The sequence below is a fragment of the Desmodus rotundus genome, chromosome 9 (assembly GCF_022682495.2).
Source record: "Desmodus rotundus isolate HL8 chromosome 9, HLdesRot8A.1, whole genome shotgun sequence".
NCBI classification, from domain to species: Eukaryota; Metazoa; Chordata; class Mammalia; order Chiroptera; family Phyllostomidae; genus Desmodus; species Desmodus rotundus.
In genome coordinates, this window is record NC_071395.1 from 91,218,719 (window position 1) to 91,242,219 (window position 23,501).

Here is a 23,501-nt window from a genome sequence, read left to right on the forward strand (position 1 = left end):
TAATTGTCAGCATTGTAAGCAATAGGAGAGAGTTACAAGACTCATCGGTGTTGGAATACACATCTTTTTCTTCATTATTGATAATGACTATATTAGACACCAGTTCATCATTATATTTATGTATCATTGCAACCATAGTCATGTGTTGTTTTTATTTTGAAGTCTATTTAAGCATGACCCTGATGTTAAATCAGTGTCTCTTGTACTTTTTGAGCTGTAAATTATCTGTAGTAAATTTACATTTAAATATTAGAGGGGAAATCCACCCCTACATCTGGTAAACTGAGTTTCTGTGGCATGTTGGAGTTTTGTTGTTAAAGAAAACCAAACATAAGATCTGAAACTCATTATTTATGGAATAATGTTTTGTGGTGGTCTGCTCTGCCACTGGAGTGTGATTAATGTCTTCGCAGCTTACCTCAGAATTGCTAACTGTACACCTTTCACCTTTCCTTACAGTTAAGGAAGGGTCTTTTGCCCATGTTCCTAGTATTTTGAACAAGTGATACTTTTTGGACACTTGGGGTGGTGCATTCATTCCATTAATTGCATTACAACATTGTGACAATTTTCCTGAAACTCATTTCCAGTTCCAAACTGTCATATTACAAATGTATTTGTAGAATAAAACCTGTTCATAATTTACAGATTGCTAGCATTCCCTTAATGTTGCCTTTTATTAGTTTATTGGTCAATCTCCAAAAAATAGGATCTGGAGGCTCAGTTTCATATTGGTGTTTATAAGATTTCCTGTATACGAGGCCTGTTAGTTTTGACTTTAGCAAAATTGAAAAGGGCTGTTCCTTAATATCAAAGAAAAAAATTATTTACTCATCAAAGTTCCTACAAACTGAAATGTTTTAAGGAATTGTCTTTTCCTTTGTACTCTCAGCCTTTCAGATCTTAAAATGTTTTGGTTTCTTCTTTTTTTTGACATCAAACAAAGAAAAAAATTATTTGGGTTAAGATGTGTCTAAATTCAGAGATAACAAATAGATTTCATCGTTCCTGTCAATTCAGAGTGCTTGGTGTCCTGGAACACTGTTGTGAGAAGGCTTATGAGCTAAGTTCAGAATCGTTGGGAGAGTCTGCCAGGATTCTTTGTCCACCAAGGGTGACTAAAGAAGGAAGTGTGGTAATTTGCTGAGAAATCATCTTTCCCTTGCTCTGCTTTGGTTTTCAACATCAGGGTTTTATTTTGGCTAGCCATTGTCAGTTGTTAAAACAAACTTGGCTGTGAATATATTGGTAAATGGATGTTGTGTTATTTTATTTAACCATTTTTTGACTTCAGAGTGCTGTCCTTTACAATATTTGACTCCCCTTATACTTTACTGTTTCCTTGAACACAGGATTTGAAGAGAAGCAAAGGAACTTAACTTGTGTGCTTCCATACCTGTAAGAGTGATAGGAAGAAATAAGGTTTGAAGGGAGTTTATTTAGGAAAAGGTAGTATGTGACTTATATTAGGAGTAGTAGCTAAGGAGGTTATTGGAGTAGCCCAGTGGTGATTGATGGGGACCTGATACTGTGGTAGCTTCAGAAGTGAAATAAACTTGTAAAACCAAGAGATTTAGCAGGATAGGAAGGTGGTGAACCTTGAAGAGTAATGAAAGTTGGAAACAGCATGTGTGGGTTAACTAGCTTTGCCTCTTTTAGAAAAACGAGGACACTTACAGTTTAAGAATAATGTTCGGAAGTTATACTTGAGCTTTTGAGGTTCTTTTCTTGAATTTGGGCTAGAACTACATCTGTAGCCAATCTTGAAACAGATAATTGTACTTCAAATGAAAGTATTTTTATTTTTTAAGTTTTTATTTATTTATTTTTAGAGAGGTGGGAAGGGAGGGAGAAAGAAAGGAAGAGAAACATCAATTTGTGGTTGCCTCTCATGCACCCCCCTACTGTGGGCCTGGCCCACAACCCAGGTGTGTGCACTGACTGGGAATTGAACTGGTGACCCTTTGCTTCGCAGTCTGGTGCTCAGTCCACTGAGCCACACCAGCCAGGGCTTTAAAAGTATCTTTTTTAAAAAAGAAATCTGTATCTTGTACTGATTCCATCAAGATTAGTGAACTATAAAATACCCTGTTTCTAAAAGAGAAATAATTGTATAATACTTTATCATAATGGTTGGCTTGAATGGCTTACTTATTTGAACCATACAAAAAATACCATTGCTACTTTTTGTCTTAATTGTTATGGTATCACTAGGTATTAACTCATTTCTAATGCTGCTGTGATTAGATTTGTTGTCTTTTATTGTTTACAACTTAAGACCCTATCAGTGGGCTATGTTAAAGTTTACTTATAGTGACTTAAAATTATAGGAGTAAGAATATATCCTGATTGGAGCTGGGACTAAGGACAGTGTGACTGATGCTTCTTTCTTGAAAAAAAAGATTGTGGAAGATTGTGATTACTTTGTTTACAGAATATACTAGATGCCACCCTACTTTTCTAATATTTATGGAATTTTAAATGTTGCCATGTTTCTTTTTGTTAAAGAGAAGTCAAGTGTTAAATTAGAGGAGAGCTAAAATCCAACTTCTCTATTTCCAGAGGTAATGAGGATCCTAATCTTGAATTTCTTGTATGTCAGTTCTGTGCATTTTTAAAAAATATTTTATTTTTTTTTTAGAGAGAGAGGAAGGGAGGGAGAGAAACAGCAATGTGTGTTTGCATCTCACACGCCCCCAACTGGGGACCTGGTCTGCAGCCCAGGCATGTGCCCTGATTGGGAAGCAAACTGGTGACCCTTTTGTTTAAGGGCCTGTTCGTGTTTTTATATATTTACTATTTATGTCTTAGTGCTGATCTTTATTATTGTATGTTTATTCTTTTTTAGTTTTTATGTAGTTTTCTCATTTCACATTGTTTAGTTGTACTGATACATGTAGTAATAATTAAATTGATAACTACTTATTTTTGTCATTTTCAGTTTTTATATGGCTTTTCCATTCAACATTGTCTTATGAGATACAGTCATGTTGATACAGATAGTTCTAGTTAATGTTTTAATTGCTATAGAAAAATGTGTTAAAGGTATATAGTTTATTACAGTTTGTCTAACTTTAGCAAACTATATTAGCTAATTTTTAGCTGTGCCTCTGTTACACTGAACATGTTTGTTTATACAGATGTGCAGGTTATGTTATCTGAAATAAAATTTCATGATGGGTGGGTATGCACATTCCGCACTTACCCAGGCATTTCCAAATTAATCTCCAGAGTGGTCATGCCAGTTTTTATTGTTACCAGCAATACATGAGTTGCTGTTTTCCACATCTCACCACACTTGTTTTTTCCAATCTGAGTTTGAAACAACTTTTTAATATTTGACCTAATACTGATATTTTAACCAAAATCTTGATGTGTGGCATGTTTTTATGTATTTTATTGGCTCATGTGAATTTTCTTATGTGAATTTTCTCTTAGATTGCCTTTTTTTTTAACCTGTTTATTGTAGCTACATATTTTGATAGTTAATCTGTAGTTATGTGTTACAGATATCTTGTATCAACCAGTGGCTTGCTTTTAATTTTATTAAATCTTGTGTTGTATGTTGAAAATTGGCTAAGTTTTTTGTTCATTTGATTTAAATCTTTTCCTGCTCTAAAGTTCCAAAGGTACTCTTTTTTTGTATTTAAGTTTGGTTTTTAAGATTGAAAAATTTGAAAATTATGTGATTATATCACAAAGAAGGGAACTAATTTTACTTTTTCCACTTCAGTACCATTTATTGAATGGTTCTATATTTCCCCACTGATATGAATGCCATCTTAATTATATATCCAGTTTTAAGTTTTGGGGCTCTGTGTCATTAGTCTTTTTGTCTTTGAATACTGCCTTAATTACCATAGCTTTACAGTAAGCCTGTAATCTGATTTTTTCTTTTTTTAATTTCATCATACTTTCTTTAGAATTTCTCTGCTGTTGGTCCTCTTTTTCCATGTAAGTTTTTGGTTCAGTTCATCAGCTTCCGTTAAAAACCTGACACTTACTAGAATTTATAGATTCATGTGACAATTGCCATCTTTAAAAAAAAAATCACTGTGTAGGTCTTTCATGTTTTTAGGTTTTATTTTTATGTAAAGATCTTTTGTATGTAATACTAGCATTTGTTGGTGTTGTGAATAGTTCTTTTTTTTTAATATTTTTTTTTACTTGTTAGCACATACAGACACTATCAGTTTTTGTCTGTTGATCTTTACTTGGCTACACTGCTGAGTTCTTGATTATATGTCTTATGTTAAAGTAGAAAATATTTCTATCTCCTGAGAAATTAAAACAATTTCAGAGAAATTGTGTGCCACAAGATTAGGGTACTAGAAGACAATTTTAACTAGTCAATTTGGGAAATACCTATCTGCAAAGAGTTTCTTTCATCTGTGTATGTCGTATGACAGACAGGCAGACAAACAAAATCTTTGGTTTTTCTTGGCCTATAGTAGAGTTGGTCTATGTATGGGCTTTTAGATGTTAAAAACCTCCCCATTTGGTATATAAAGCTGTTGCTACACATGTGCACACACATGGAAGCCGATGGGAAGGACACACAGGAGGAACCCCCACGTTACCACAGAGGCCGAGACTGGAGTGATGCATCTACAAGCTTAAGGAATGCCAATGATTGCCAACAACACCAGAAGCTAAGAGAAAGGCACAGAAAGAGCCTTCAGAGGGAGCATGGCATTGCTGAAACCTTAATTTCAGTCTTCTAGCTTCTATAAGTGAGAAAAGACATTTCTGTTGCTTTAAGTCACCCAGCTTGGGATGACTTGTTGTATGGTAACACTGGGAAGATAATACAAACTCCATAAAAATTAAAACATTGACTGAGGAAAAAATCAAGTGAAAAATGATTGTGTTCCAGTGATGGTGGGTGAAAAAGATTGGCAGATTCTCTACCTCCAAAACAACTATAAAACTGCATAAGCCCTGGCCAAGGTAGCTCAGTTGGTTAGAGCAACATCCAATTCTCCAAGGTAGCAGGTTTGATCCCTAGTCAAGGCCCATACAAGAATCAACCTTAGCATGTATAAATAAAGTGGAACAACAAGTTGATGTTTCTCTTTTTCTCCCTTCTTCTCTCTGTAAATCAATTTAGAATTTTTAAAAAACTGGACAAAGTATTACTGCAAAACAATTATTTCAGGGCTTTAAAATAGAAAAAAAGGATACAACAAATTGAGCATTTATTTAGTAAAAATTGCTGAACTTTGGGTAAGAATAGTAGCAGTCCAGTTTTGCCTTTTAACATGGTAGCCAGGAAAATTAGGGTGGCAAGTTGTCTCCCACAGCTATTATCATTCTAAAAGTTCTCATTGCAAAAAAAAAATTGAGGATCTTCTCATAGCAGAATAGCAAAACGAATCAAATGAGACTCCAGATTGATTTTCTTATCCTCGTATCTCATCTCCCCTTTGGCATTATTGTAGCTATGTAGAAACAAATAATTTCATTTTGTGTTTTGGTATTTAAATAAAGTCATGCTGTATTATTTTTAAAAACATGGCTGCTACTCTTGGATTTCACTCAGTTTTTTTCCTTTTAGGAGGCGGAGGTCAGAATGGAGATGGGCTGCAGACCGAGCAGCTATTGTCAGCCGCTGGAACTGGCTTCAGGCTCATGTTTCTGACTTGGAATATCGAATTCGGCAGCAAACGGATATTTACAAACAGATACGTGCTAATAAGGTGAGGGATAAGTGTGTGGTCTTTTTTAGCCCAGCTAAAAACTACCATTACCCCTTTTCTGCTATCCCTCAATAACTCCTAACTATGTCAAAGAAAATGGTTTAATATGGTCTGATATAGTGGTTTAATTTGTTTAAGAGCCTGATATTGCTTAGTGTGCTGCAGATATCACTACTAGGATATATTGTGAAATTGAACATCTGTTTAGAACAAATCAGTTTGTATACCTGGCCTAACAGGAAACATAAGAAAAAGACTGCATAGTATATGCCATTGGGTATAACTGTCATATTTGCTACATATATGGAAAAGTGGTGATGACTGAGGATTTTCATCTTGCTATTTTACATAGATATATTCTGTTTTACTGGGTAACTAAGCTTCCCTTGCTTTCTTGAGGCAAAATAGGATTTTTCCTGAAAGATTGTTTAGGCAAAATTAGACATTGATGGTTAGGATTTTGATTTTCCTGTGTCCCCCTATCTGCAGAGGGCTGATTCTTACCACACAGCTTTTATCTGTGTATAAACTGTACAGTTTTTCTTCTTATAAATCAACTTGGAAGAGTCTTCTGCTCTGTTTTTGACTGAGGGATAAATGTGCATGGGAAAGAAATTCATTCAGCAAATAGTTGGGTGTCTACTATGCACCAAGCACTGTTCTCCTTAGTGAGGTGGTCATAGTGGTGAATAAAAATTGCTACTTTTGTGAAGCTTACATTCTTTCAAGATATTTTTGTGTTAGCTTGATGCAATTAGGCTTCACGATTGGACACATGGGTCTAAACGAAGAGCCTACTGCTCTTAAAAATAACTGTCACAACACATTTCGTCCTGCCTTAGTACCGGTCAAAGCCTTCAGAAAATTGCTGTACTGTGAACTCTGCATTAAATGAATTAGTAGGCCAAAAGTTAAAAGGATTACCGATTGACAAGATAAAAAAATGATGAGAGTTTGAGGTAAAAGTTGTGCAGCTCCACTTTAAGCTTTTATTCCCAAAATTCCAGTGGATCATTGTAGTTTCTTTCCAAAATGTTCTAGATATAATTCTTCAAAAGTTCAGTAGAGTGTGTTATAATTGAGGGCAAAGTCTAGAGGACTTAACTTTTTTTTTTAACAAAATTTAGATCTGACTACTTTAAAAATTAGCAGGAACAAATGAGTTAAAACTAAAAATACTCATTAAGGGTCCTTTACCTTAGCTCTTCTTCACAAGGGAAATCGATTGAGACTTGTAAAATGTGAGCTGGAAGGGTGATAGGAATAGCTAGGAGATGACCAGACATTCCTGTCCTGGTGGTGGGGGAAGTCTTGCTCTGTCAGGGGATACCTCTTCAGTGTCTGTTTCTAGGTTATTGTAGCCTTAACAGCAGTTTAGTGGGAATTTCCATATTTGAGAACAAGAGTCCCTTAATAACAACTGATATTAGTACAATCGTAGACATATTTGTTGCTTTATTTTAATTTTTTGTTGCTTTATTTTATATACATGCATAAATGTGTGTTTATACACGTGCATATGTTTTGTTAGTTCCCTATTACAATATTACTACATTCCATAGACTTGAAGATGCCCTTGATTGTAAGATGCAGCATTATTTTATGTGCCACTAACAAATGGTTTGAATTAACTAAGACATATCATCAATTGTTACAGTGCATTCTGATGTCAAAGATGTTAAGATGTGAAAAAGTATGTCCTAGAATGGATGAAAAAGTGTTATCAATTCTGAGGAAACTTGGAAAATAAGAAAATACACCATTCTCTGTACCTTTCTCTCAGTTTTTGCTGTGAATCTAAAACTACTCTAAAAACCAAGAAAAACAAAACTCAATTTCAAAATTAACGCACTATGAACATTTGCTCATGTGTTCTTCCACTATTTTTTTCCTGTGCATATGGGACCCTGGGCATTTCTCTCTCTCTCCCCCTCTCCCCCTCTCCCCCTCTCCCCCTTCCCTTCCCTTCCCTTTCTCTTCCCTTCCCTTTCCCTTCCCTTTCCTTCCCTTTCCTTTCCCTTTCTTTCCTTTCCCTTTCTTTCCCTTTCTTTCTTTCTTTAACTTTTTCACTGCCTACATTTTATTACCTTTCTTGGTTGATATTTTAATAATGCATTTTGTTAAAGTTGTATAGGCATACCTCAGAGATATTGCAGGTTTGGTTCTAAACCACCGCAGCAAAGTATCTCAATAAGATGGGTCATAATCTTTTTGCTGGTGGAGGGTCTTGCCTTTGTAAAAACCACGACATCTGTGATCTGCAATAAACTGAGCTACACCTGAATTATAAAGCATGCCATAATAAACACCCTTACTTAAGTCACAGCATAAATACTTTTACGTTTTTGATGTATACTTGAGAGAAGTTTTTTGACAGTATGCCTCAGTTTACTGTCTCACAAGCTGTGAGAGAAGAGTCTTCACTTTTGGTTCCAGCTTTATTCTTTAGCTCATAACTCGACAGTAATGATGGAGCAGTTTTGGAAAACATTCAAAAGTCTTAGATGTTTCTAAATATCTGGAAAGTAGTTACTCTGGAATTTTGTGTATATATTGATTATTCAAGAGTTTTATCATGCAGGGCATAACGTGTTAAGCACCAGACTTGGAAATTGGTAATAGTTCTCTTGGTTCTAGTCCTGGTCTTGCCACCATATAGCTGTGTAACCTTGGAAATAAAAGTTATTGAGTACTTCTGAGCCTCATTTTCATGGTCTGTACAATAAGCCATGCTAGATTTTAATATATTTTCTTTGTCTGCAGTGTGGATACACAATGTCTGTCTGTGACAGGAATGATAAAAGTAGAATGGTAATCCCAGTAAGCAAGATGTCAAGAAAATTAACAAGTTTATTAAGTACTTATATTTATACAATGTCTTTTTAAAGTAAATGTGTTAGTTTCCTGGGGCCGTCATAACAAAGTTGCACAAGTTGGGGGGTAAACGTAAAACAACAGAAATTTATTTTCTCATAGTTTTGTGGGCTAGAATTCTGAAACGGAGGAGGGCCATGCTCCTCAAGATTCTGGGGAAGACTCCTTCCTTGGCTCTTCCTGCGCTCCTGGTGGTGTTGGTAATCCTAGTGTTCCTTGGTTTGTACTGCATCACTCCAATTTCTGCTTCCATCTTCACATGACTGTTTCTTCTCTCACTGTGTGTCTTATAAGGACAGTCAGTCATGTTGGAATTTAGAGGCCCCACTAAAGGACTCCTCTTAACTTGATTACATCTGCGAAGTCCCTGCTTCCAAATAAAGTCACATTTATAGGTTCTGGGTGATACAAGTTTTGGGGAGGTATACTGTTCCACCCAGTATAACAAAATAAGCAATGGAATTTCCCCCAAAGGTATATTATCATGCATTTGGTCATGTGTCACTATAATAATAGAAGCCTTTGAACATGGATACTACGCTTTTGCCAGGCACTGTGTTAAGCATTTTACTGTTCTCAAGTTTAAAGATAAACAATTGGAGGGTCAAAGAGGTCGACTCGTTTGTTCATGGTCATACTACCAAATGAGTGCAGAGCTGAGACTTGAATATCTGACTCTTGCTCAAGTTAGCAGTTTTGCTTTAAGTGCTTGACTATTTGAGTTCTAGAAACAGCAGGTTTTGCTCTGACTGGGTGGCTCAGTTGGTTGGGCATCGTCCCGTCAGGGAAGGGAAGGGTCACCAGTTCCATTCCCAGTTAAAACACGTGCCTGGGTTGTGGGTTTGGTTCCTATTGGGGTATGGACCAGAGTACAAGAGGCACCCAATTGATGTTTCTCTCCCTCTCTTCCTCTCTCTCTAAAAATAAATAAATAAATCTTTACAAAATTATTAAAGAAACAGCAGGCTTTTAACCCCCTATATTTTTTAGTAAAGTGGGTTGGTGTTTGCTCATCTCTTTTTAGTTGCTTTCATTCTTTTTGGAATAAGGTACAGTTTGAGGGATCTTTTGGTTGGCTTTGTATGCTACAGCGAACATAGATATTTTGGAGGAAGGGATGACAGTGTGTGTATACATTAGTGTTAGTTGCATCAACATAGCAACTGAGCACATATTTACAAAAATAGATTTGATTAAAACCAGTGGGCATTGAAAAGACCTCTGAACAGATCAGTGGGAACTCCATTCTTGTTGTAGAGGCCAGAAACCTTGACTGGGTCTCTTGACTCCTGTCCCTCATATCCAAGAAGCACATTTGCATTGCTGATTGATTCTGTCTTCAAATGATATATCCAGAACTCAATCATTTAGGTCCAAGCAAGTACAGGGTGGGGCAAAAGTAGGTTCACAGTTGTTCATATGGAAATACAATAGTTAATAAATGATAATACAAGAAAACTTGATGTTTCGCATAGTCACAACTGTAAACCTACTTTTGCCCCACTCTGTATTTTCTGCTTTTCTGTTTACCACTCACTAGTCTTCACATCAACACACTAGCTGGATTGATCCTTATGAAACATAAAGATCATTTCCTCCTTGTGCTTGAAACTTTTCAGTGAGTTGTCATTTGAGAATAAAAGCTAGAATACTCACGAGTTACAAGGCACTACAAGATTAACTCTCTTTCCTACCTGTTCTGACTTAAGCTCCTACCTTGATTCATTTTACTTCAACATACTGAATTTCTTCCAGTTGATAAAATCATCAAGCTGGCTCCAACTTTGAAACTTTCACATAAGTTTTTCCCCAGATGTCCCCAAAGTTTATTCCCATGTCTCTCTCAAATACTTGTTCAAATACTACCTTCTCTGTGAAGTTTATCCTGACTGCCTAATAACTAAATAGTGCTCACTCCCACCTCTCACTGTCCTTTTTTTTTGTTTCTCTTTTAACACCTTCTAATGTACTACATAAAATGTACTTTACTCTTACTGCTTATTGTCTGTCTTTGTCCCCCAGTATTAAAATGTAGGCACTTGGAAGGATGGGTTTGGGCAGGGGCCAGTGGGGAAGGGGTTTTGAGGAAGGCTGTGTCTCTCCTTTAGTATTTCTAGCATCTAAAAAATGTTGATGAATTGATAAATGATGGCTGGATTTGCATGAACAAAAAGAAGAACAAGAGAGTAGACCAGCTTTTAGCCTGAATTCTGCTATGGATTGGCCTATTGGCATGACCTTTGACCCGCATCATCTCTGGTCCATAAAGTGGTAGAGTATAAATGGTCCCTACCAAATCTTCTAAAACTTACCTAGGAGGGTGTCTTTGAAGTCTCAGGTGTTTTTTGTTTGTTTGTTTGTTTTTAAGAAATTACTCAGTAGTTTAAGGGAAATTTTTTCCCTTTGGAAAACATTTGTTGTTGTATCCTGACTTAACCTAAAAAATTGATGGAGTAACTTTATAACTAATTTAGGATCCTGGCTATACTTAATATAAACTTAATGGTTTCTTCTTCAAGGGAAATAATTTTTAACATAAAAACTCAAGAAAATCTTACACATTTTCTTTCTTGGTGTATGATTCCAAGAAAGAAAATGTGGGGATAGGATATTGAAATATATTTGTGGGGGGGAGGTTGCTTCAAGAGCTTACCATTAGTTAAGTTAAAACAGCAAATTGAGGCAACAATACATGAAATAATTTGGCCCAAAGTTCTTCTCTGGAAATGAGATTTAAATACACAGAATGTAAGATGCAATTGTAGTGCTTTAGGAAGTTTGGCAACCTGAAGAAAGCAAGTAGGGGCTCAGTTAACCCAGGGTCATTTTCTTGAAAAGAGGAGGGACTTGGATTTGACAAGCTCGTTGAAAGGACACATGGCATTTTGGATAAATTTAAGAAAGGGACAGAATCAATATGAAAAAAGAAAGAAGAACAGGTAGTATTATGACCTTTCACTGCATTTAGGTACATACTACTTTATAATAACCCCCCACCTCTCAACAGCAACTTCATATGTACATTTAAACATTTTCTAGAAGATAAGGAGATTGATATAACTGTAACAATATTTGGAGAACGTTGGAAATAGATAAATAGGTAAGGATAGATTGTGTGGGACTCTGAATGTCAAGATGAATTTGGGTTAGTTTTATACAGGAAATGGGGAGGTGGTTTAAGCAGGGAGGGTGTTGAATGCAATTTTGAGAAGGGAATTGTGTGCAAGATAGCTGCTTTTTACAAATAGTATTTACTTTGAAGTGGTAGAGTTGATGAGGTGTACTTTATGCTTGTGATTGAGGCAAGAAAATATTTAGCAGTTCTTTCAATCAGAGAAACCTCATTTTGAAGTCCAGGCCAGATGTTTCTTGCTTATTAGTTAATGACCTTTCCCTCTTAGGAATCTGCACATCATTTTCTGTGCAGGCTAGGTATGGTTTTACTACAGAATAGGTAAGTGTTGTTTCTCTCGCTTTCAGAGAAAAAAAGATATTTTCCTTTTTTTTTTTTTTTTAACTAATGTGAAAAAAAATTTTGTTATCCTTTCTTAATGCCCCCATCCAACCCTTTTCACGTCTTTGCATGCCCTATTTTATAGAGATCTTTTGAGTTAGGCCACCAGAGATGGGTCATTTGTTTCATTGGCTTACAAGAACCTATGTTACAATGCCCTAGGCAACCCAATTGATACAGTCAAAATCTCTAGGCCCTGGAATCTATATTTTAGGATTTTATCTGGAGGATTCTGATGCTGCATCAAGACTGATTGGGTAATTTTTTTCAGTTGAGGATTTATGTTAGGACTTAACCAAGGGGAGCTATTTAAAAACCCAGCCCCTCCCCCCAGAGATTCTGAGGAGAAGATGTCAGACCTGGGTAGGTATCCTTTGATAAATTTCCATAGATGATTCTAATACAAATTTTTTGTTAGGTGCTTCTTATCAGTCAGATCTTATTTTCTAGACCAAAGAAAGAGAACCAAAGACACAAAGCCCTGGTCACTTACATCCCAGTCATTATTTTACAATGTCATAACTGGTTTTGGTCACTTTTACTTGAATTCATGTGAAGTCGGTTTGTTTGTTTGTTTTCCATAGTAAGCTAACTTCTGCCTTTACCAAACTGGGCCCATGCTAGGTATAAATAGGATTTGTGGAGTAATACAAATTTCTTTTTACATTTTTTTAATTTACTGGGATGAATGTAAGATCTGAATTCAAATTGTCAATCAGGAAACTAATCTGGAGTAATGTTTATGCTTATGAGAAACAGATGCCTATAGAACAGGCTTTTTTCTCCCTCCAAACAGTTCTTGGTTTCTATTATATTACTGAGACTGTTCTACCTTTGTTTCATCCAGTAGTTTCAGTTGCTTGTCATTTGTTTTAACTCATCTTTATAATTTTAGCGCTTTCAGTTTGGTAATCCTTAAGTCACATGAGTGATCAAGTAAACTAAAAAGTCTGCATTGCTTCTCTTAAAGCAATATAGTCTAGTTGGGAATGTAGCGTAAAATACCATATACTCTGATAAAGATTCCAGATCTAAAAGATGCTAAATGGTACTTTTAAGACTACTCACTTGTGCTGTTTTTCTTTGTGTCCTGTAGGGGTTGATAGTTCTTGGAGAGGTCCCTCCTCCAGAGCACACAACAGTAGACTTATTTCTTCCACTTAGTTCTGAGATGAAGACAGATCATGGGAATGATAAATTGGTAAGTATAAACACAGAAAATGGGGAATGAGTGCACATATAGGGTGTAGCAGGAGCACACAGTTTATTCTATTATAAGGATCCTGGCATTGTCTGGAAGAATGGTACTGTATCCTCATTTATCACTTGGCATTTAAAGATCTGAATTGCTGGGTGGGGCAGTTCACAGCTTCTCCTACAGCTCTGTGACTGGCCTGAAGAATTGTCACTGGCGTTTATGAATATTTGCATTTCTTGATTCAAGTGATTTCTTAGAAGTTCCAAACTCCCATGACAATTGTTTGGGAAGCCAGTAAGCATTGATAACTGCATATCAGCAAAGCTTGTTATCCTTTATCATTATCATAGTTAGTAGGAACTCATATGATGTTGTGGAAACTAACTTTCCTAATGAGAAAGCTTAAAGAAAGCCAGCCATTGATGCTAGGGGTAAAAGTGAAGACATTAAGAGATTGATGGTCCTTCACTGGAAAGTAGTTTTAAATAAATTAGAGAGCAGAATGCTGAGTTTTGCCACTATTCAGTCTACAGACTTTTAAAAAGTCATCTGTGCAGCTATCTCAGTGATTGCCCTAGCCTGGATAAAATTTGTTGCAAGTGAGACAGAACACATTAGTAAGTTGGAAGGTTAGCTGGTGCTGGTGGTATGATAATTACAGGAAACATGAGAGTTGAAGCATGTATGATTGAGAGTAAGTTTATGTATTGTATTTGTGTACATTATTTACAGATTCCAAAATTTTTCTGGTAATCTCCTGTATTCATGTTTTCTGATAGTTTCCTGTACTCAGCATTTGTGGAGGGTAGAACATAATAGTCTCATTGTGTTATTGATTCTCGTTGTTATATTTAAACACATTCACATATATGCACATGCATGCTTCTCCACTCATGGACTTGTCCCTTTCCCTACCCACCTTTCACTTGTATGTGCATAACCCATATTAGATTGTAAACATTTTGAAGATCGGAACCATCTTTATCATTGTGTTGACCACAGTAGTTTCTGATTCACTAAAGTTGATAAGTATGAAAACAAGTATGCTTTGTCACTATGTCTTGAAGAGGAGGTTAATCTTCAGAAAGTGTCTTCCTGAAGGAAACTTAAGTCAAACAGAAGGCAGTACGTTTCCATTGTTTATCGTAGCAATTTCAACCAGTGTTGCAAGAATCTTTTTTTATTTTACTTATTTATTTTTAGAGGGGAAAGGAGGGAAAAAGAGGAAAGAAACATTGATGTGTAAGGGACACATAGATCGGGAATTGAGCTGGTGACCTCTTGGTTCACAGGCCAGCACTCATTCCACTGAGCCACGCCAAACAGGGCATGTTGCAAGAATTTTTAAACGTGCACTACCTGACTGTTTTGGTCAGGGGCACTGACCTCTTTTCCCTTAGGTTGTCAAGTAAAAAAATTGCAACAGCCAATACAGCAATAACCATCCAGTGTGAATAAATCAAAATTATACCTATTTTTTGGTCAGATCAGCAAAAAATACATGTTTTTTGGTGTGCTGAAAAATTTTAGTAATTAGTTGATGTGTGCCATGAGATGAAATATTTTGAAAATTGCTGGTTTATTGTATTGGTGGGTGGGCTGCAAAGCATATATTACTTAAAAGACATTAAGCAACTTAAAGGTACTTCATTTTTTAAATGTCAAGTATTTGCATAACGTGTGTAATATGTTAATTACTGGGCAAAGTTTTTCATTGTAGGAGGGCACTATCTAATTTTAACTTTCTGTTACCTAGCTTCCTTCTTGAAAAGTGATTTGTACCTTGACTTCTCAGTTTTGCTTTAAAAAAATCTTAGGTCACATTTGGCAGGGGGCAGTTGTAAATTTTCATACATTTAACTACCCTATTCTCCATTTTTTTCCAAAATAGATGTATTTATTGTCCCCTTCACCCCAATTTGAAGACTTGTGGTTTAAAAATAATTATGTCAGGCATATTTTTTGTTTTGTTATGTGTATTTTCTTTTCTGAAACTCACTGAGATTAACAAAAAAAAAAAACAGGATTTTTTTTAACTGTCAAAATATAGTGTCAAGGAAGTAAGACATAATTCTCAACAAAATTCGTGGTAAATGATTATGGTGGGAATGTTGGCATAACTGGTAACAGTGTCTTGATACCAGATACTGATTTCTATATGTAGTCATTGAAAGGAAGAGTGCTGCTGCCCTTGCTGGTATGGCTCAGTGAATTGAGCACTGGCCTATGGACCAAAAGGTCATCAGTTCAATTCCCAGTCAGGGCACCTGCCTGAGTTGAGGGTTAGGCCTCTGATTGGGAGCGGGGAAGAGCAACTGATTGGTATTTCTTTCACACATTAATGTTTCTTTCCCTCTCTTCCTCCCTCCCTTCCCTTCTCTCTGTAAATAAATAAAATCATCCAAAAAAAAAGGAGGAAGGAAGAGTGCTGGAATGAGATTACTCAGTAGCATACTAACTTCATTACTGCCCTACAGACTAATAGAGCCGTAACCTTTGGAGTTACATTTTCTACTAGACACAAATCAATTTAACTTGTTCTTTATTTTATTTATTTATTTTGATTTTTAATGACTGAAACAAAGAAGGTCTAAAACTGCAGAGAACCATTTGTTCTTGCCCATCTTGTACCTCTCTTCGAACTTGACCTTGGCCTCCCATCGGGACTTGTGTTTCAGAGCAGGATCTCTGCAGATGTCCTTGTTGATGACAGTTTTGTCCAAGAGGATGTCCACAGAGTATCTTGTGGGCATGAGGTGATTATAGTTATAACCTTTCACAAAAGACTTGCTCTTAGACCTTTTGGCAATTTCCTTGCCCATGGCCGCTGTCACTTTGTGGGGAGAGCAGTCAGTTCCAGCCACCAGAGCATGGCTGTAGGAGCGATCTGCGTACCATCATCAATGTTCTTCACGATGACCACTTTGTATCCAGAGTAGTGTCCAGCCAGGACCAGCACCACCTTCCCGAGTTTCATAAACTTGCCCATTTCAACAGCAGCCACAGGGCCTAGAGCAGAAAGGAAAGAACCACACTTCCGCTAACCTTTCACCTGCCCTTTAAAAAAAAAAAAAAAAACTTATTTAGAGGGGAAGGGAATGATGCGGAAGAGAGGGAGAGAAGCATCAATGTATGGTTGCCTCTGGTGCAACCTCTAACTGGAGACCTGACCTGGTTGGCAGCCCAGGCATGCGCCCTGACTGGGAATTGAATGGGCAACCCTTTGGTTCCCAGGCCAGCACTCAATCCACTGAGCCACACCAGTCAGGGCAAATGTTCCAGAGATAAACATCTAACTTAAGGCATCTGGGCACTAATCAATTATAAATAGTAAGTAAAACAAAGTTAAATAATTTATGGAGAGTCATGTGACTTTAGGTGGGCTTCTTAGATAGTGTTTCAGTGTTACACTGAAAGGACACATAATCTTCTTTTAGTCTCATCTCCAAATTAAATGACTTTTTTTCTTTTTAAACAGAACCTATTAGTATCTGCTTTCGTTATGAGCACAGTATAGATACTGCTGAAACTAAGTTATTCTAATGGAGCCCAACCTGTGATCAAAAACATTGGATGCATGGGTGAGCCTTTTTTGAGCCACTGAGACAAGCAAGCAATATTCTCTGAGATGGGGAGGTGGGTTGTTTTTATACCACAGAGTAGTGGGGAGAGGAAGGGAAAGTCTAAGGAAAAACTCCTAGGAAAATGCCCTTTATTTTTTTTAACTCTGTCAGTCTGACTTCTAACTCAAAGGCAGTTTGAAAGGTGAGAGTAGGTAGAGGAGAGAAACTGAGAGCCTCTGTCTTTGTAGCTGCCACTAAACTATGCACTAATAAATTCTGTTAACGAAATAAAACCTCTTCTGAACAAAGAAGGTGTGTTTCTTGGAAAGAGGGAATGTGAAAAGTCTTTGCGGATTGTTCTCCAGTGTTCTGAAACATGCCCTTTACCTCTTCCTCCACCTTCCTCTTCCCTCGCTTCAATAAATAATAGTCCCATTTCCCCCAATTAAGAAACAGTCATGAGCAAAAAGAACTAACCTGGAACCTATGTGTTGTTACTAGGTATGTGAAGAATGCATTTAAAAGTACCAAAGAAAGTCGACAGAATTTCAGATAAAAAATATTCTCAGAGATAAGAGCCTCATCAGTCCCTGTGGCATAGGGTTTCTGGAACGCACCTAGAGATCCACACTACCATTGGCTTGTATAGCTAGAAATTGAGGGAGAGGATAGTAACAGAGTGAGTCATTGATGGTAGGAAAGGTGTTAGCCCCACAATCTATATAGATCCCTCTCGGATCTTAATCTGCGTCCTGAACTGCACAGATTTAGGGAAGATTTGGTAGAACTTAGTGAAAGGTTTTCTTAGGCTCTGCCGAGAATAAAGCCAATCAGCTACAAAATAAGGCAGTACAGAGCTTTATTTGGGGTTTGCGTTCCTGGACGAAATTCTACAGCCAGCTGCGCAGGGCCGGCTGAAGAAGTCGCCACAAGCAGCAAATATGGCGGGGCTTTATATACCAAAATTCTGATTGGCTCCCCTTGAGTGCTAGGGATTGGTCTCCTGGAACAAAGCCATGATCCATCATTGGTGGTCATGATCCATCATTGGTGGTTCCCCTTGGGCTCCGGCTGTCAGTTGGATATCCCCACCCATCCTGATATTCTGACATCTTTGATAGGATAAGGGGTGGGCTTAGGTTGCCAGGGGGATACCCCCCCACCCACCCTAACACTTAGTAGAAAACAACAGTTGGTAGGCTGGAAGAGTTGAGTAGAGAATGTAGTTTACCCAGTGCAAGGAAGATCAGAATTTGGAGTTTAAATCCCAACAAGACTAGGTAAACACCTTGGGCCTTACTTTGGTACCAAAGAAGATCCATGCTTTAGAACTTAAAAGACTTCCCCAGGACTAAGGAACTCACTTAGAAAATGAAAGAGAATCCAAAATAGACTCTAGGATATTTCTATGGAAGCACAAAACCAGTTTCACAAAATCAATATTTAGTTGGTTTCTATCCAATTAGAAATTTGCCTGCTAGAACAGAAATTAACACACTTCAGGAAGATTAACTGAAATATATATATTAACTGAATTTGAATTCAGTTAATATATATTTCTACAATATATAATTCACAATGTATATAATAAAAATGTATTAAGGCATATCATTAAATAACAAAAGTGTTTTTTTTTTAAGGGAAGGACACCCCCCCCAAAAAAAAAAATCAGTAAATAAGAAAATATGCCATTAGTCATGAGAAATGGTAGTGAACAGAAACTGGTACTAAAATGATTCACAAGTTGGGATTAGGAAATAAAAACTTAAAAGCAGCTAATAAAAATGTTTGAAGATTTCAAGTAAAAGATAGAAAGTAAATACTGTGGGGGAATCTCAGCAGAGAGATGAAAACTAAAGAATCACATGGAAATTGTAGAATTGAAAAGTTCAGTATCCAAATACATTTACTGTATTTAAGAGCAGATGAGAGCTACATAAGACAGGGTCAGTGAACATGACAGAAAGTCTGTAGAAATTATTCAACCCAAAGAATGGAACACTGAATGTAGACATGTTTAAGAATGAACATAGTCCAGGGAGTAAGTATGTTTAGGTTGAGTTGTCAGGAGGAGGAGAGAGAAAATGGTACAGAAAATTTTTTTTGAGGAAATAATGATTAGATATTTGAATAAGGTCAATTTATAGATTCAAGAAATCTAGAGAATAGTAAATAGGAGAAACACTAAAAAGTGGTGAAAATCAGGTGAAGAAAATCTTGGAAGTAACCAGAGGAGAAGAAAAAGATTTCCTATAAGAAAAGATTAATAAGGATTGGTAACTTCTTATCAGAAACAATGGAATGAGTTACTTAAAACGGGAGGATTGTTACTCAACATTCTATAACAGCAAAAACATGTTTTCATTAAAATTTAAGGCAGTATTTTCAGGTAAAGAAAAGCTCAGAAAATTTGTTGGTAGAATATCCACTTAAACAGATTTCTTTAGGTTGAAGGCAAATAATATCAATTGGAAACTCAGATCTATGGGGATTAAAAGGAAACAATATATTTTATGAATAGTAAGGATAGGAAAGCTATTGTGGGCATATTAATATCAGTAAAATAGTTTTTAAGATTAAAAAATCAGGTAAAGAAGGCATTGTACAGTGTGATAAAGAGGTCAGTTAATAAAGAAGATAATTATAAAGGTGGATGCTTCAAATACATGAAATACAAAATATATGCAGCTGAAAGAATGCAAATCCATGATCATCTTTGGAAAATTTAGCACTTCTCACTCACTGATAGAATGACTAAACAAAAAAATCCACGAGGATGTAAGAGATCCAAACAACACTACCAGCCACCTAGATGGGATGGACTTTTCAATTAACCATATCTTTTGAAGCATAAATATTAATGTATCTGATTTTTTTTAATTAAGGCTTTATTTGTTTAGAGCAGTTTCAGGTTATCAGCAAAATTGAGGGGAAGATAGGAAATTTCTCACATATCTTCTGCCCTGCACATACATAGTCTCTCCCTTCCATTGTCAGCATTTCCCACCAGAATTCTACATTCGTTACAATTGATGAACCTACATAGACACATCACAATCACCCAAAGTCCATAGTTTACATTACATCACTCTTAGTATTGCATTTTCTTTTTTTTTTTCTTTTTCTTTTTTAAAGATTTTATTTACTTTTTAGAGAGAGGGGGAGGGAGGGTAAAAGAGATGGAGAGAAACATCAGTTGGTTGCCTCTCATGTGTACCCCAACTGGGACTGAACCTGCAACTCAGGCATGTGCCCTGACCAGGAATCAATCTGGCGACCTTTTGCTTTTGCAGGACGAGGCCCAACCAACTGAGCCACATTGGTCAGGGTGGTAGTGAATTTTCATAACACATCTTCCCTCTTCCCTCAAGGGTCTTGGGTTAGAGTGTGGCTCTGTTCCTACCTCTTTAGGGTTGGTAATTATTAAAGAAGTGTAATATGTTTATAAGAAGGTTCAGTCTGCAATAAACACTTGGTAAAATGTCACTGATGTTCCAGACTACACTGTGTGTCTAGGAACCAGCTATCATCAGAAACCCAGGTTCATCCCATAGGCATGCAGTAGAGTTTAGGGAGAAGAACTCTCAGTTCTTTTAGTAGGGGGTGGGGTCAGTAAATGTAGCTTCATAGGATAGATGTACTTATGCTGTGTCCTGTGGACTTGTTTGAAGGATGGTGTTGGGAGTTTAAGCAGGGAGGGTACTGCGTGTATAATGTAAAAACGATTTGAAAGAGCCTGGCATTGACTGCAAAAATTATGATGGAGTCTTGGATGATTGGGACAATTCATAAAGAATTTTGTTTTTATCTTAATGAGTTTATGCTTTATCCCATAGGTGACAGGAAGCTGTAGGCTAATACCAGATTTGTATATGAAAATTTCCTTTTTTTATTAATGATGCATAAATATTTCTTTTTTTTTTAAAGATTTTATTTATTTTTAGAGAGGGGGAAGGAAAGGACAAACAGAGGGAAAGAAACATCAATGTGTGGTTGGTTACCTCTCACGCACCCCCATTTGGGGACCTGGCCCACAACCCAGGCATGTGCCCTAACTGGGAATCGAACCGGCTACTCTTTGGTTCATAGACCCGCACTCAATCCACTGAGCTACACCAGCCAGGGCTCTTTGTTGTTTATAAAAACTTTAAAAAAAAATTATTTTAGACTTAATAAGAAGTTATAAAAGTAGTACTGAGTCCCCACATAGCCTTCTCCCAGCTTCCCGTATTATTTAACAGCTTGCGTAACATTGTACAATGATCAAAATTGGGAATTAACATTGATACAAGCCTACATTGATATTGATACAAGACCGTTTGAATTTCAGTCTTTCTCACTAATGTTCCTCTTTGGTTCAAAACACCTGATTGCTTTTAGCCGTCATATCTCTTAAGTCTCCTCCAATCTGTGAGAGTTCCTCGTTCCTTGTCTTTCATGACCATGACACGTTATTTTGGTCAGTTACTTTGTATGATGTTTCTCAGATTGGAGTTGCTCGGTGTTTTCTCATTGTTAGAGGTTATGCATTTTCTGTAGTAATACCACAGAAGTGATAACTGTGCTTCTCAGTACACCATATTAGAGGTACATGATGTTGGAAGCGATAGTTTTTTTGGGTACCTGCCAGGTTTCTCCACTGTGGAATTAGTATTTTTCTCTTTGTAATGAATGACTGTCATGGGGAGATACTGTGTAATATTCTGTTGCTCATTATACTTTAACCCGCAGTTGTCATCCACAAGAGGTTTTTGCCCTCAACTGTTATTACTGTCATGTTTACTAAATGGTGATTTTCTATTTTCTACCATTTGTTAACTGGAGTTCTGTTAGGAAGAGCTGTCTTTTCTCCCTTGTTTGTTTGTTTATGTAGTCATTCAATTGTTTATATCAGAATGGATGTGTGGCTTTTTATTTTATATATTATAATCTTCTACTATTACTATTTATTCAGTTGCTCCCATTGCGTCAGCCTTTGGCATTGGTACTTCCTTTAGATTGGCTCCTGTGTCCTTTTCAACATGCTTCTCTGTTGCCTGCCTGCCTGCCCTCCTTCCCTCCCTCCCTCCCTGTTTGTTTGTTTGTTTGTTTGTTTGTTTATGGCATTCACTTCCTGGCACACCAAGATGTTCCGGTTCATTTTGTATTTTACCTGCTCCAGCCTTTGGTTCCTTTTTTTCAGGGTTTTGAAAACAAGATCTGTGTACTTAGTTGTGCTTATTGCTACTTGGTATCAGACAAAGCTAGGAGATAATAATGTGTATATGGGTAGATACCCATCTGTATATATCCATCTGTTAAAAACCAAGAGTTTGTACTAATACCAGATGCTTACGCCAGAGCCTTCCTCTTTTCTTACTGATACTTACCTGTTCAATCCTGGTATCCTGTAAGTTCTTTCATCATTGCCAACTCATACCCCTGTGAGAAATGTATTTTCTAACCAGAGTACAATATGGTGTACAGTATGTTAGCCCTATGGCATACAGTCAAAATACTGTTTTCTGAAGTTATACTTAGGTTAGTTCCTTTCTTTCTCATAAACTTTCAGTGTGAGTATGTCACTGTTTTGTAATAGTTACATTCTTTTGTTACTACAGTGTTCTACTTTTTGTGCCCCCTTCACGAAATAACAGAGATCACACAGTAGTTGAACTCTGTTATTTATTTTTCATGTATGAGAAACATTACTATAGTTCAAAGACCCTGACCTAGCCAAAGGCTATCATTCCTACTACCCTGTTCCCATTTTCCCCTTCTTTCCATCCTGTTCCCACCTTCTATAGACAGTCAGTTCCCTTACTTTCTGGATTATCCTTCCTATATTTCTTTTGAAGACTGGATTTGAAATTGAGGAGGTTTGTTTTGTTTTAGGAAGAACATTACTTCTGTGGCTTTTAACAAATGACTTCTTTATTTGTGTTTGTTTCTGTTTGTAAAATAAACCTTGCTCTTTTACTGTTTCCTTACTTTGTGGATATGAGGGGGATAACAAGCGAAGAAGGGCTAGGGCTTTCTCAGAAGAAAAGCATGCTAAAAATGTAAGCTTTTGATTTTTCTTTTTAAACAATCCTAGGTATAATCTTCCTACCATTGGTTACGTAGGAGCAACTTTCTTCTTGAAGTTTTGCAATCACCAGGGACAGATGAGTGAATGGTGCATGGGCCCATTGAGAGTTTTGAGATACAAAGTAGAGGGATAAATACTGGCTGGGGAATATTTGATCCACAGTACTAAAAAACACTGACCAATCAGGACTTTTAAAATAAATTAATCTTCGGATACATCAAGCAATAAAAATGTGTAAGACTGTTTTTGCAATTATTGTTTTTTAAGATTCCAAATGTGTATTTTCAGTGGTGTTGGTAAACATAAATATTAGGTTTTAGCAGCCTGTGGACTTGGAACATCATTATGCTGATTGAAAATTTTAAAAATGAATAATTCAAAACTGTTTCAGATAAATATTATCTAAATATAAAGGAAATTTCCTGACCCATCTGGCTCAGTTGGTTGGCTCATCTGGCTCATTGTGCTGTAAAGTGAAAGGTCTCCGGTTCGATTCCTGGTAAGGGAACGTGCCTGGATTGCAGGCTGGTCCCCAGTTAGGGCATGTGCAGTAGGCAACCAATCAGTGTTTCTCACATTGATG

At 36.7% G+C, this 23,501-nt stretch overlaps 1 protein-coding gene and 1 pseudogene across 6 annotated transcripts in view; one reads left to right on the plus strand and one right to left on the minus strand.

Moving 5' to 3' along the window:
• Positions 1 to 23,501, plus strand: part of KANSL1 (KAT8 regulatory NSL complex subunit 1) — a 158,010-nt gene that overhangs the window by 100,502 nt on the left and 34,007 nt on the right. For all 6 annotated transcript variants that reach the window (XM_024573062.4, XM_053911764.2, XM_045182476.3 and 3 more), the window contains 2 exons: positions 5,558 to 5,699; positions 13,184 to 13,288. In XM_024573062.4, the coding sequence (XP_024428830.2) occupies positions 5,558 to 5,699; positions 13,184 to 13,288 (247 nt within the window). The remainder of the gene's footprint in view (positions 1 to 5,557; positions 5,700 to 13,183; positions 13,289 to 23,501) is intronic.
• LOC139441142 (large ribosomal subunit protein eL27-like) lies at positions 15,853 to 17,175 on the minus strand (annotated as a pseudogene).